General features: G+C 36.6%; 2 protein-coding genes across 3 annotated transcripts; both read right to left on the reverse strand.

Annotated features, from left to right (window-relative positions):
• Nucleotides 1-5,326: 5,326 nt before the first annotated feature.
• On the reverse strand, nt 5,327-10,622 carry LOC120198577 (L-2-hydroxyglutarate dehydrogenase, mitochondrial). Of its 2 annotated transcripts, none has more exons than XM_039199884.1 (4): nt 10,015-10,622; nt 9,489-9,937; nt 7,415-7,643; nt 5,327-5,696 (listed from the first exon to the last, which is right to left on the reverse strand). In XM_039199884.1, the coding sequence occupies exons 1-4, from the start codon at nt 10,561-10,563 to the stop codon at nt 5,580-5,582; spliced, it is 1,344 nt and encodes a 447-aa protein (XP_039055815.1). In that variant the 5' UTR covers nt 10,564-10,622; the 3' UTR covers nt 5,327-5,579. The 2 variants fall into 2 exon arrangements, with proteins under 2 accessions (XP_039055815.1, XP_039055816.1); XM_039199885.1 differs by having other exon boundaries at nt 5,331-5,696; nt 7,484-7,643; nt 10,015-10,621.
• An 816-nt stretch (nt 10,623-11,438) lies between these two features.
• Nucleotides 11,439-15,135, reverse strand: LOC120198149 (tryptophan aminotransferase-related protein 4-like). The gene is made up of 6 exons (XM_039199525.1): nt 15,091-15,135; nt 14,773-14,939; nt 12,482-12,782; nt 12,086-12,384; nt 11,731-12,008; nt 11,439-11,638 (listed from the first exon to the last, which is right to left on the reverse strand). The coding sequence occupies exons 1-6, from the start codon at nt 15,133-15,135 to the stop codon at nt 11,439-11,441; spliced, it is 1,290 nt and encodes a 429-aa protein (XP_039055456.1).
• Between the last annotated feature and the right edge of the window lie 38 nt (nt 15,136-15,173).

Consider the following 15,173-nt stretch of genomic DNA (forward strand, 5'->3'; position numbering starts at 1 on the left):
TCTTGCCAGATTCCGGTTGAACCAATATCGGAGTTTCCGTCAGAATTCTCTTTAAAGCTTCGAAGCTTTCTTGACATTCAGAAGTCCAAACAAATGGTACGTTCTTTCTCATTAGCTTTGTTAGAGGCAGCACAATCATCGAAAAATTCTTAACGAATCTTCGATAGTAACCGACAAGTCCAAGAAAACTCCGAACTTCAGACCCATTCTTAGGAACTTCCCAATCCATTATAGCTTTAACCTTCTGAGGGTCTACTCTAATCCCAACTGCCGAGATCACATGCCCCAAGAAAATTACTTCCTTTAACTAGAACTCACATTTGGACAATTTCGCATAGAGATTTTTATTCCTGAGAATTTGCAAAACTAGCCTCAAATGTGTGCTGTGCTCTTCATGGGATTTCGAGTACACCAGTATGTCATCAATAAAGACAACAACAAACTGGTCCAGATAGGGCTGAAAAATCCTGTTCATGAGATCCATGAAAGCAGCAGGTGCATTCGTTACTCCGAATGGCATTACGATGAATTCATAATGACCATATCTCGTTCTGAAAGCTGTCTTCGGAATATCTTTCTCCTGGATCTTCAATTGATGATAACCCGAACGTAGATCGATCTTCGAAAATACCGAAGCTCCTTTTAGTTGATCAAACAAGTCATCAATGAGCGGAAGGGGATACTTGTTCTTAATGGTCACCTTATTAAGCTGTCGATAATCAATACAGAGACGCATTGATCCATCCTTCTTTTTAACAAATAACACCGGAGCTCCCCAAGGTGACACACTTGGTCGAATAAATCCTTTTTCTAACAAATCTTGCAATTGATTCTTTAACTCTTGCAATTCTTTTGGAGCCATTCTATAAGGTGACATTGCAATTGGAGCGGTTCCTGGCATTACTTCAATTTGAAATTCTACCTCTCTATCCGGAGGTAATCCTGGCAATTCAGCAAGAAAAACATCAGGGAACTCTCGAACTATTGGAATTTCCTCTAACTTTTTCTCTTGAGCTCTTGAATCAATCACATTTGCAAGAAAACCCTGACATCCTTGTAGCAATAATTTCTTGGCAGACATCACTGATATTACATTTGCTAAAGGATTACACATTTCACTGATCACATTAACTTCTATTCCTTCTGGACTCTTCAGGGTTACCTTTTTCAATCTATAGTCGACATTCCCATAATAATGAAACAACCAATCCATTCCCAGAATCACTTCAAACTCGTCAAAGGGTAATTCCATCAGATTAGCAGGGAATTCAATTCCCTGAACCTTTATGGGACACCCCTTACAGACTTTGTCCACCTGAGTACTATGCCCTAACGGATTAGTTACTATCATCACATTACTCGTAGCTTCTATATGAATCCTCAACTCCTTTACTAACTTACTGGTAATATAAGAATAATTAGAACCCGGATCAATCAGCACCAATACTAATTTATCATACAACTGAAAAGTACCTGCTATAACATCAGGGTCATCACGGTCTTCACTTGTCTTTAGATTGTATACTCGAGCAGTGGATCGAACTTCAAGTTGAGCAGAGAATTCAGACGGATTCCTTCCTCTGCCTCTTCCTCGTCCTCTTTGTGAGGAAGAACCAACTTTTCCAGATGGTGCAGGCTCACCAACAATCAAAGGGCAATCCCGAATAAAATGTCCGGCATCTCCGCATCGAAAACAAGTCCCAGCAGCCATACGACAAGCCCCAGCAGCCATACGACAAGCCCCATAATGGTTTTTCCCACAGTGCTGACACTGTCTCCCTTGACTCGGAGTAGATCTCCCAGCACCAGATTCCACTGACTGCGTCTGTCTAGGTCTTGCCTGACTTGCTCCCCTAGCAGACGATGCAACTGATTCTGATCTAGTTTGCGATCGAAATCCCGAGTCTCTTCCCCTTTTTGTTGGTACTGAGCTAGAAGAAGTAGTCGTCCTCTTTGATGTCTGAACTCTTGAGTCCCCAAATCGTTCATTCTGAGCCCTTTCAAGAGCTTTTGCACGATTGATCACCTCCTGGAACGAGGACAAGTTTAATACTATCAACATTTCTTTAAGTCTAGGGCGCAAGCCCTCCACGAACCATTCGCAAGCATCTTTTTCAGTAGGCACAAGCTCAGCTGCAAACCTGCTCAGCTTATTAAACTCATATTCGTACTCATATACAGAACGGCTCATCTGCTTCAAATTCATAAACTCCTGCTTCATTTTTCGGATAAACTGATCTCCAATATATTTGTTTTTAAATTCTTCTAAAAACAAAGACCAAGTCAACTGGTCGGTTGACATCCTCATGGTGACGTTCGTCCACCATATCCTCGCCTGACCCCTCAATAAAGACACAGCTCCATCTAATTTCTCCACTTCGGAACAGTGGAGACCATCTAACATGATTTTCAAATCATTCAACCAAAGATCCGCTGACACTAGACCTTCCTCAGCTTCTCCCTTAAATTCGGGAGCTCCTAAACCTCTCAACTCTTTTGCTACATTAATTCTTTGAGTTAGTGGAGCAGAAGGTTGAAGACGCGTTAGAATAGCGTCTAACGTTCTGAAGAACGTATCTTGATCTTGCACAGACACTCCTTGAGATGCCTGTTCTTCACCTTGCCTGGCCAGGGCAGGTGAATTACTGCTTTCAGCATGCCTATCTTCTCCCGCTTCACTTCGGGAGCTATTATGTCCGGACATCTAATAAGAATAAACACATTGTTCTATTAGCAAAACAGCATACTCATACTATACCAGATCAGAAGTTCTCACTATTTGTTGGCATGTATTCCATTTAAAGACTCTATAGACTCTTGTTTATGCCTAGAATCGGCTAAACCATAGCTCTGATACCATTAAATGTAACACCCCCAACCCGTACCCGACCCGGATATGAGTCATAGATATTACATTAACTTTTAAAACACGACTCTTAACCAATAATAGCAAAATATTTGAACTTATATTAAGAAAATACAATAATATACATATTGTAATATAAGTTTATCAAAATGTTCAGAGCATACACAACTTAACCCTTTAATTACATGCCAACTGCCATTTACATAACAAAATGACCTACTGATTAAGTTGCTTCTGATCTGGTGGTTGCAGGAGTAATGCTGTCAAGCTGCTTCACCTATCTCGTCTATTTTCTCGGATCCTACGTGTGAAACACTCACACGCTAAGTCATCGACTTAGTGAGGCAGTAATAATAACAAGGCAATGTAATGAAAATGTCATGATCATATGAGATGAGATGCAAATATGTACTTAATCAATGTAGTATACATCATCAATATCCATACCTGTAAGCGTATGACTGTAACATTCATGAATCTGTATTAATAAGTTTATTGGCCCATGATAGCATATTGAGAACCTAAGGTATATGAGTAATGTGAGGTTGTGCACTATGCTGTCACCACATCTCGTATAAATGCACCGAAGTGCCGCGTAGAATTGCACCGTAGTGCCATGTAATGATGTCCATAAGGACCACATATAATTCCTTAAGAATCATATACATATACTAAGGATCAAGTATGTGTCTTTCCAAGACTTCACACATGTTCCACAGAATATATATATATATCCCGAAGGACCGCGTAGAATTGCACCGTAGTGCCATATAATGATGTCCAAAAGGACCACATAGAATTCCTTAAGAATCATATACATATACTAAGGATCAAGCATGTGTCTTTCAAGACTTCACACATGTTCCAAAGAATATACATATGTCCCGAAGGACCGCGTAGACCCTCTACCCTTGGCATGCCAACTATACCTATAGTTCTCATCTACATAACATGGGCTTTTACATTTCACGTAGTCTATATCGCGTAGACATGTAATTTTTTACCTTTTCACATAGCTCATAACTTTTCCCACATATTCATGTCATATAATGCATTTTATATGAACTCATGTCATGTCTCATAATACAGAATATGCTCATGTACCAAGATATAAAATCTAGACTTATCACAAGTCTAGAATGAAGTATATTTCTATAATCATGCTATGCATATGCACTCACCTATACTTCTTTGTCTTTTCCTCGATCGATCCTACTTGTAGATTGTTCCCGAACTCGTGTAGGCTCGGTATCTACATAAACATAATTTTCAAGATGATCATCAGATGTCTATGTCTTGAAATTAAGCTTTAATAGCTTACTAATTTAAGAAATTAATAGCTTAGTCTTTCTTTCTTTTCTTCTTTTTTTTTCTCATGGGGGAATCGATTCCCCCCCTGGGGGTATCGATTCCCCTCTAGCATTCTGGAAATTCATATTCGTTGAGGGGGTATCGGTTCCCCTTGAATGGGTACCGATTCCCCTAGCCCGAAAATCTTATTTTGAGTTCGAAAATCCTTTCCTTTCAGCTCAAATATACATATTTCACTCCCTTTAATACTCTTAGCTTTCATACACTTACTTAAACTAATTATTATCCATTCAATACCTCTAAAACTAAGAAAACTACTCGTCCATATAGAATTGAAGAATCTTACTCCAATTCCAACTTGTTCTAATTTCAATGCTATTACTTCATACTTCTTAATTAACTTATTGACAAGTCAAAAATCTTATTCAAACATCAAAAACTCATCCATATCAAAATTTCATCTAAAAACTCATTTTCCAAATCTATCTCTAAAACACTTATCTTGTTGTCTTAATGCCATATAAGCTTTCCTTTAGCTTATATAACATCCAAACTTCCATTTCCAATCTTAAAAATCAGAGAAACTACCAAGGTTCAGATTCTTACCTTTACTTGCAAGCTTCACGTTTGGAGAAGGAAGAGAAGAAGATAAGAAAGAAAGAAGAAGAAATGAGAGGATTCTGGAAACCTTTGTTTCCTCCACAAGCCCCACGTGGGTTCTAATATAACCCCATAACATTTTTTTAATTATAATTTTTCCTTACAAATGACCATTTTGTCCTCACATACATTTCATATTTACTAACCATTATTTTTTTAACTACATAATTATTCTACTTTAATCACCAATTGTTGAAACTTTGCAAATTAATCACTAACCCGGCATGGAGGATGTTACAGTAGACGAAGAATAACAAGATCATGTTCCCGAAATAGACTTCTTGGCCATTGTTATGTAAAAAAAATACAATTATTTGCATATGCAGCAAGTAGATTCACTTTAATAACAGTATCAACTATTTGTGAAAATCAAAACTTTATGTATATGACTATACGAAATCAAATCAAAGATCATATTGCGCATTGAACCAAAACTAAACTAATGTATATTTTAACATTTTACAAACTAGCATTGCTTGAGTAACAGGAGAAAGAGCATAGGCGATTTTTTATTAGCACGTGCAGCACCAAGGCATTGTACTAGGAATCAGTGGGAAATTCTTGGAGAAGCAAATCAGCAGGTGGGATCCTTCTCTTTTCTTTCCATCACTTTCACTTGGTATGTGTGCATGCATCCATCCTACTACACATGACATTATTAGACGACTCATGCATGACTATATAACAGTTTTCATAAAATATGGTATGTGTCAGCTGTTTATTTTGATTTTATAGTAAATCTTCATCCTCCTAAAAGCATAGCAGCCACATATTCGGCAATCGCCATGCTTGAAGTCAGCCCAGGTGACTCAATTCCATAAAGATTTACAAGACCACCCACTCCATGAATGTCTTCTCCCTACAAAAATTACAATTTGAGAGATTTAAGTCAAAATAGTCGAATAGATACAAATCATTAAAATCCACTCTAAACGTATGAGAAACAAGATATAAAAAATGAGCTATTTGATGTGTTTCTTTCAAATTTTCACACATGAAGTTATGTGATATATTCTTGCAAATGAAGAAAGTCAATGATAACAAGGCAGGGGTAGGTGTCTACTTTAGTTACATAAATGTTAAAAAATGGATTGTGAAAAGCACACAAATGAAGCAAAAGGCCATAGATTATTGTATTATACCATTAATTCGACAAATATTAACAGAAACGGATGCAGTGCATACTTTTCTGGTATCACTAAGCCTTGTCTAGAATACAAACAAATTCTTTTCCTTAAAATGATAAATATACAACTTTAGTATCAAGTGTAAAAAGCCTAGTTTTGCACAGTTAGATCAAGAAATGCCTATAAGGTAACCACAGATCGAAGCACATTAACCAGAATTAGAATTTCCGGTTACCCTATTGCTGCATTTAAGCAATGACAAGAGTCTGACAAGGCCTGACAATCAGCATGATCCAAATATTTTTCGACTAAATTTTAGATGCTCAGATAATGTAAAACAACTAAAGAAAACCAGCAAGAAACAATAAAACAGAGAATGGAAACATTCAAGTTCTCAAAATCCCAATTTTTCATAATTGGAAACTTAAATAACACTAAGAAACATAAATATCAAAAGTTAAATTCCAAAGGCTGAAACTTGCAAAATACCAAAATGTAACCCAAGGCCCTGCTATTTCGAGATTATGAAAAATACTAATTTTTGTTAATAACAGACTAAGGTGATAGCTCCTATAGAGTTTAATATGAGAGAAAACCATTACGGTGGTTTGGCTACATAGCAAATTGAGGGATGCACCTGTTAGAAGGATGAAGCAAATTGAGGTTCAACAGAGTAAAAGGGTGAAGGGCAGACTAAAAATGACATGGTTGGGGATCATAAATAATGATATTAAACTATTAAAACTCAAAGAGAGGATGGTGTTAGAGGAGGATTCATGCACTTTCAGTGAACATTCTTTCTCTAGGTTCTTGTAGCTGTCCCTAAATATATATTATATAGCGAATAAAATTCTTTGATTTGATATTAACCATTTTAAATTCTCTGAATTTTCAAAGCCACAGTCTTGGGCTCAACTTCAGTTTTAAAACTAGATTGTATTTCTAGTTCTTAGGTGGCTAGTTATGTTGCACTGCTTAGGCTCTATTATGGTAGGCTCCTCTTCATCAAGCATGTCACGAAGTGGTTGTAAACTGGTTCTTTAGATTCATTAACCACATGTCTATCAACTGGGTACTTCTTCAGAAGCACATGAGAAGGAATAGAAGTTTAACTATTAAATAAGACTAGAAACTTAATGTTTCTACTCAATGGTTCAAAATAAAGTACATTGGCAGAAGCTATAGTCCATTCAGCTTATCCAAGAAGTGAGAAAGGCTTGGCTGTTGTTTGTTTGTTGCTAAGTTTCATGTCAATCATAAATTGTGGACAAACAATTGTCTGAATGCTAACCTGGGAACATACATAATTTCTTTTATTCCTTTCTTAGAGAAAATTAAGCAAGGTTATTAAAAAATGAGTAGCTTTTTGTACCATAAATGAAATTCATATGGCTTGACAAAATTATATTAGTTTTAACACTCCATATTAAAGAGAATACATGAAACAGACCTGTATTACAAAATCAGTGGCAGACTGCCCAGGTCCATGAAGTTTAGGTCGAATCCCCGAGTAACCTACCTGTATTACAAAATCAGTGGCAGACTGCCCAGGTCCATGAAGTTTAGGTCGAATCCCCGAGTAACCTGTCAGTAGAGATCCATCTTTGAGATTTGGGTAGTACTTGCGAATCTCGGGATAAAATCTTGCAACACGCTCAGCATTTACAGAATAGTCAAACCTGAGAGCATGGAACCACATAGCTTAGTTTTTTGACCCCATGGCGATGTCTTTCACTATACAAGCACATACATTCCATTCAGCAAAAGAACTGACAACTGAATCAATTGCTTTTATGCAACAAACGTAGCAATTGATTTATCTGAAGTGAACTCGAAAAAAAAATATTGCTGTGTTTCTTAATTCAAGTTCAATGCCATTTCCAGAGGAACAAAAGAGCTACTGATGGAATGGCTCCAACAAGTACCCCCTCCCCACAATACACCTATCCCCTCTTTATTGAAAAGTACAATGAAAAGTATAGTGGAAACTGAAACTGGAATTTTAATGTTAAAATCTGAAAGAGGGTTCACCAACCAGCCAAGCAAGTAAATCAATAAAATCCATGTGATAACCTCTCATGCCAACACCCAATAAAATCCATGTGATACCCTCTCATGCCAACACCCAATATAGGTGTTCTAACTCTAACAAATGAAATATCAAATGAAGTACAGACTTCCTAAATGTAAAAGATCACTACTAAGACTTTGAACAAAGCTTAATTTACTATCACCTACTGAGTCCTAGAACAACCCAAATTGGACACAAAATGGAGTACTTCTGCTCAAACAAAGCAAAGAGAAGCACAGCACAATCAAATTACTTGGTTCAAAAAGTTCTAGCAAATGAGAAAATACTAAAAATTAAATGGAATTTTAATTAGATGCAATTAAATTTTCTACTGCACAAGAGAAATTTTCTTGCCAAAAAAGAGTTGCTCAAATGTAATTATGACAGTAGATAAACTTTCAAAACATAAATGACATGGAAAAAACCTCATTACGATATAAATATTCTGTTAAGTTTGTAAGTTTTATAAAGAAGATTTATCTGAAAAAGAGAGTTTTTCTCTTATCCGATTTTTCATTCATGTAGAACTGATAACAGCAGCCTGATTAAAAAGGCTGAATACGAAACAGTAGTCCTATTAGTTTAGTGATGACAAAGGAGTCCTACTTACCTAAACTATCTACTAATTATCTAACTTATCTTCTAAGTAGATAAATATGAAATACATTTAGAATACATATATCTTATTCGGTTACATTCTACAAAGTTAGGCATCAAGAGATTTCTTCCAATCACTATATTATCTTAAGAACATTGGCCACTTTCACATAAAAAGCAATAGGATTAACCCTTTAAGTTAATGCACAAAACAATGACAGTTCTTGGAAGGAAGCTGGCTTGGCTCTGGAAGAAGAGCTCAAGTAATAACAATAACAACTCATTATCAAATTACAAAAAAAGAAAAAGAAAAAAAAAGACAATTTTGAAAGGAAAAAGTACCAAAGCAATGCGTACAACAGGATATAAAGAATTGAAGTACAGCATCAGCATAAACAAATGATACACACTAAACTATTCGATGTTGGGACAATTGTTATGCATGACATATTTCCATTGTCAGCAAACAAAAGAACGAGACAGAAAAGAAAAATAAAGCCCACAATGATTTTAATCCAAATTACTCCCTATCATGTATTTAGTGTTTTCCCGATTATACCTTCAAGGAAAAGGGCAACTTCTACTATAGGAGAATTTTTTTTTATTCCCTAAATTGTAAGTAACCACACCTGTTATAATCATACTCCTTTAAGGTAAAAAAAAACAAGCATATGCCTCTACATGGGACCGTAGTTCGGTTATTTGAAGAAATACAAATCTACAAATCATGGAACTTGTATAGGTTCATAAACAAACAAAACTATAGAAAATCCATGGTCATGAAACTGAGAATAGAAAACAAATATTTCACCCAAATCAGCATAAAAAAAAAATTGGAATGTGATGAGAAAAGAACCTATTAAGGAATTTGGTTGTATCAGGTACATGATGATGAATCCACTCAACATCTGGGCCAAACTTAATCTGGCCATCTAAGTCCAGAGTGACATGCACTCCAAGGCCACCTTCCTCTGGTATAGGATATATCAAATGCTTGAAAGGAGGACGCCTAGAAGAATCTGAATTTGAAAGGGTGAAGTAGGAACCACGAGCATAACATGCAGGCGGAATAGTAGCTGTGTTTAAACCTTGGAATCTCTTAGCCAAAGCGGGAGCACTCAAGCCCGAAGAATTAACTACAAATTTAGGAATAAGTAGGAGGTCCGGTTGCAATGGAATCTCCCCATCCCAGTTTGCAAGTGTTTTGATTTCATAAACGTGGAGGGCCATTTGATTTCCTTCAAGATGACCTCCAATGACAGCGGTATTGTAAGAGAAAGTGGCGCCATTAGTTTCAGCCTCCCCCTGGATCCTGGTGATGTTTAGTAACTTAATTGATTTAAGTTTGTCACCAAATTAATTGAGAAGAAAAGAGGCATTACCACTAAAGAAAGCATTAGAGAATGGGAATCCACAATGCCAGAAGCAGGGGACAGCAAGGCTTTGACACAGTGCAATTCAGGCTCCATTTTGATGGCCTCAGAAGCGTCCAACATCCTAAGATCTTCAACCCCATTTCGAATCCCACGATTAAACAATTCACTTAACTTTGGAATCTCCGAAGCACCAGTGGCAACAATGAGCTTACCGATCTGGTCATGAGGAATACCACGCTGAGAGCAGTATTGGTAGAGTAAGTTTCTTCCTCGCACACAAAAACGAGCCTTGAGAGAATCGGGAGGATAGTAGATGCCGGCATGGATGACCTCGCTGTTGCGACTGCTGGTGGCGGTTCCGAAGGTGGGGGCTGAGTCTAGGACCAAAACCTCTTTGCCCTTCAACGACAGCTCTCTGGCCACTGCAAGTCCCACGACTCCGGCTCCGATCACCACACACTCCGCGTTCTCTTTTGGGGCATTCCGCCAAATTTCAGAGGGTTTTGGTAAATGAAATCTTCTCTTAATCACCCTATCAACGCCCTTTCTTAGCATCTTTCTACTTTCTTCTTCCGCAACCAACCATCATTCTGGCCTTACTTTTTGTACCGTTGCTCGTCGTCGGATCCAAATTATATTAAGCCTTAAAACTAATTTTAGCTCCTGTACTTTAACAAGAGTTTCAGTTTGGTCCATGCAGTATTTTCTCTTTTAACCCCTTATATGTTCCTTATGTTTATCACTTTACCAAATGTAATAAAATATTAAAAAAGAGAAAATTCAAACAAAATTATAATAAAAAAATCTTAAAAATATATTCTCTTTTAGAAAACCAACTTTTTAGATTTTTTTATATATATTTTTATGGTTTTAATTTTTGCATAAACTACATTTTAGTCACTCACTTATTCTCGTAGTTTTGTTTTGTCATCAAACTATTTTCTTTTTCAAAATCATACACAATGTTATGTTTTGTGTTAACGGTGATGTGACATGCCATCACAAGATAATGCCATACATTGAGAAATAAAAAGAAATTGTCGTGCTAGCAGTTTGTTTTATTTTTTAACGGCGAGTGACCAAAACAGAACAAAAATGTAATGTTATGCATGGTCTTGAAAAAAAAATTGGGTGATCAAAATGAAACTACATGAATAGATGGGTGACTAGATACGTAGTTTACCCTTCAATTTTTTTAAAAAAATAAACATAATTAACTTTTTTTATAAGTTCTTATACATGTCACAAGTTCTTATACATGACCATTCTTTAAAGAATACAAAGGGTAATTGAAATGAACCGTTTCCCTCTTATAACACTAACAAAGGTCAATGGACTGCATGACCTCTCCCTATCCATGTTTCTATACTGCAAACAATCATATATGGACGTGATGGAAGCTTTTGATGAACTAATGTTGATCTCCTCATTCACATAGTTCCGGCTGATACTAATTCTCGTAAACGATGTATTAATATATCGAGATCGTCTTGGCTTCGGACCAGGCTGAGTCGAACATATCGATCTTCGGAACCAAATATGTTCCCTTGACGACCAATGATGTTAGCTGCCTTGAGAACTGCATAACAATCTTTATCTTCTTCTCTCTCACGTTTCACCCATGCATAAGCTGCCATAATCATAAAGTTAAAGGACATTCTACTCTGTATTGTTGAATAGAAATGGTAAGAACATTAAATAACATGTGTAGAGAAGTGGTGCCTGGTGAAAAGTCACTGATTTTACTGTAAAAAGAGCAGTACTGAGGATTAAATTTCTGAAGGGAGAAGCGGTTTGACAAGGCTAAGGTCGCAGCCAGTCTTTCCCATATGGTCTTCATCGTCCGGTACGCGAAGTCGAATATTCCGGTTCCTTCTTCCAGGACTGCTTTCAAAAGCTTAAAAGCTCTTAACTGAGTGTCTCTCGAAACACCCATGGAATTGAGATCCATGTGTGCGACCATTCTGTTGAACACAGTTTCATCCTTTATCACTGCCCATCTGTGTAGAGAACACAACAAATAATGTTAATTGCATCCTTCAATTATGCTTTGAACAATAATAAGAACAACATTTACCCGAATCTGCTGCCAGCATGACCAGTAAGTTTAGAAAGTGTAAACACCATGAGATCTTCATCTGCAGGAGCTGGAATTGGTGTAAAATGAGGCCAGTAATAAGCACGATCAGAGATTGTTTTCACACTAGGCCCGCCAACAATCGCTTTGTTTAATCGTCCATCAGGATTGTTTGGTGAAGTTACAAACTCAATGACATTTGTACTAGGCCTACCATCTGATCTATTCCTCCATGTATATGCTTCTCCTTCGAACTCCAATCTTTCCGCATTGAAATATTCTACTTGTTCTTTGTAGAGCTGTCAAAAAATCAGTTCGGATGCAAATCAATGACGACGATCGATGGTAACAAACACGAGCAAGAAGTACAATATCGGTGTGGGGTCCGGAACATACAGAGTAGTAGGGGACGGAAGCGATGACTCGTGTAGGCGAATGCGAGGAGGTGTTTTCGAGAGACAATGCGGAAGCTGCAGCATTAAGGATTTGGGTCGAACCTGCACCTAAAACGATATATCTGTTCCGTGTGACGGCGTTCCCGACGAATGCATGTAGCTTGCGGATGAGCCCTTCCAGTTGTTTTGAGATTTTGGTGTCGTCGTTATAGTTATAGCTCTTTCGATGCCACCCTGATACTACCAGTGCACTACTAGTTGAATGCTGCATCCAAAAAGGTTCCAGAAACAATGGATCTCCGCTGCATATCGAAATTTGTCATTACTTTAACCCAAAGATTGCCCGTGAAGACTACATTGACATAGCAGATCAGGTTTAGGGTTTCTTAATGTTATGCGTTTTGTAACGTTTACAACATCGCAAATGTGATATCATAACCGCACCAACAATAGACACCGTAACCGTGATGATTACATTAAATAAAAAAGAATTTATCTTTTACTACTTACTTATTAGGCACAATATTAAAAAAAAATTATATTGCTTGACTAAATAGTTACTTTGATTATTATTATTATTATTATTATTAAGGTAAAGTATATAAATAGTCTCCAAAATTTTAGGGCACTTATATTTTGGTCACTCAACTTTTGAAACTTGTAATATAATCATTGAACTTTTAATTCGTTTTCTGTAAGGTTTCTGTCATCACCTCCCGTTAATTTTTGCTGACGTGGCACTTAACTCCGGTTAACCCCCTCCTCCCCATTCTTCTTCTTCTCTCTTCACATCTCTCTTCACATTCTTTGATTTTTCTCTCTTCTTTTCCATGCTTCCATCTCTCTCTTCACATTCTTTGATTTTATATATAGTTCTTGTTTGATTGCTAGAAAATGATGGCATTTTGTTAGGATATGGTTTTGGACCTTTGGTCTAGATGAGAAAAAGGGTTAACATTGTTTTATTTTTAATTGCTATGGGTTTAAGCTTTTGAAGAAGAAAAAGAAGCTCTAGGTTTAAGCTCTTGAAAAAAGAGGAGGAGGAGGAGGGTTAACGGCGTTAAATGTGACGTCAACAAAAACTAACGGGAGGTAACGTCAGTGACCTTACTAAAAACGAACTAAAAGTTCAATGATTGTATTACAAGTCTGAAGAGTTGGGTGACCAAAATGCAAGCATCCTAAAAGTTCATGGACTATTTATATACTTTACCCTTATTATTATTTAATATTTGACCCCCAACGTTTTAGTTTAGGACATAAAGATCCCTTTATAGATGATGGAAATCGATTTTTTAACTAATTATTAACACTCTAAAATAGGAAAGATCTTTTTAACTTAAAATAAAACATTTAATGTCAAAAAGTTACATAAAAAAGAATAAAAAACAAAGTGACTATTATAAGAAATATAGAGAGTTGGATCGGGATGGATGAATTCAATAAGAGGAAAAACACTTGTGAGATCGGGGAAAATATTATGGAACCCACTTGGATCAAATGGATTATACTACAAATTTCTACTTGAATGTTGAAATAAGCTCTTTCAACTTTCACGATATGATTTACCAATTAAATCTTGTCTTGTCTTGTTCATTAACTATATTTATGTAATTTTTAAGTAGACTCTTTACCTTTAAAAAAATAACTGTATCTGCGTGGTTTGAGCGACATCCCATCAATCTTATCTACTATTTGAGAAATTGAGGCCAATTCATCCTAATGAAAGAGAGAGGAACCCTAAAAGTCTGTACAAACAAGTTACAAAGCATAGAAAAAACGTAAGTTTTTTAAATGATGTTAACACACAAACTTCATTATTCAATTCGATTTTATGTAAACTTTCTTTCTATCAAAGTCCAACCAAATGCAATTTCTTTTGAAAAAAATAGTGCCAATAAAAAATTATCCATGTAAATGATAAAGCTATGCAAATACTTAGTTAAATACGTATCAGACGAATTTTACTTTGTAATTATGAGATATTGATAAATTATTTTTATAGGAGATTTGTATGTAAATTTAAAATATACAAGATTAGATATAAGATTTTATGTTAAGGGATTAGTTCTAATATTTTAGGAGACAAAAACATATTATTAATAAAATATGTCTAAAATATATGAAAATTTAGAATTTTCACTAGCCGTTTCCCTTGGCCTATCACTGAAAGTGTATATTTTTTATTATTAAGAATCGAATATATCTAAACCCAACTCAGTTTGCTATGCAGTGAGGTAAAAGGAAAATGAAAAAGAGGTGTTGATGATATCATGTGTAGCAGAGTGGTACCCATCGGCGTTTGCTGTGCAGTGAGGTATGAAGTGAGAGCAGTCGGGAGCTGTATAACATGTGTTGCATTCACAAACCGGTTCATTTTCATCACCAACCAACCCATCCATGTAGGCTCTTCCATGCCCTGAACAGCCTATTTCCGCCAATGTTTCGTCTTCCAAGACCTGCTCGAGAAGCACAGAAAGCAAGCACCAGATCCTCTGACGTGTTCGCTTTCAGTGGGACTGCACCGGAGAGGATCAATGGTAGGCTGGCGATGGTTGGATTTGTTGCAGCGTTGGCGGTGGAGTTAACCAAGGGTCAAGATGTGTTTACCCAATTATCGGACGGTGGTATCCCGTTGTTCGTTGGGACTGGCATCTTTGATTCTGTTGTTTCAAGCGGTAACGGCGGAGTCA

Source organism: Hibiscus syriacus, unplaced genomic scaffold (assembly GCF_006381635.1).
Source record: "Hibiscus syriacus cultivar Baekdansim isolate YM2019G1 unplaced genomic scaffold, ASM638163v2 tig00117056_pilon, whole genome shotgun sequence".
Taxonomy (NCBI): Eukaryota; Viridiplantae; Streptophyta; class Magnoliopsida; order Malvales; family Malvaceae; genus Hibiscus; species Hibiscus syriacus.

Bases quoted from the DNA above. Each gene is read 5' to 3' on its own strand.
- LOC120198577 (XM_039199884.1), bottom strand. From the start codon at position 10,563: ATGCTAAGAAAGGGCGTTGATAGGGTGATTAAGAGAAGATTTCATTTA. The intron at 9,938-10,014 runs GTAATGCCTCTT...ACCAGGATCCAG, and splicing joins CTCTAATGCTTTCTTTAGTG to GGGGAGGCTGAAACTAATGG. The intron at 5,697-7,414 runs GTCTGTTTCATG...TAATTTTTGTAG, and splicing joins CCACTGATTTTGTAATACAG to GGAGAAGACATTCATGGAGT.
- LOC120198149 (XM_039199525.1), bottom strand. From the start codon at position 15,135: ATGCCAGTCCCAACGAACAACGGGATACCACCGTCCGATAATTGG. The intron at 14,940-15,090 runs GTAAACACATCT...CTTCTCGAGCAG, and splicing joins TACCACCGTCCGATAATTGG to GTCTTGGAAGACGAAACATT. The intron at 12,385-12,481 runs GTATGTTCCGGA...ATTTTTTGACAG, and splicing joins CTTCCGTCCCCTACTACTCT to CTCTACAAAGAACAAGTAGA.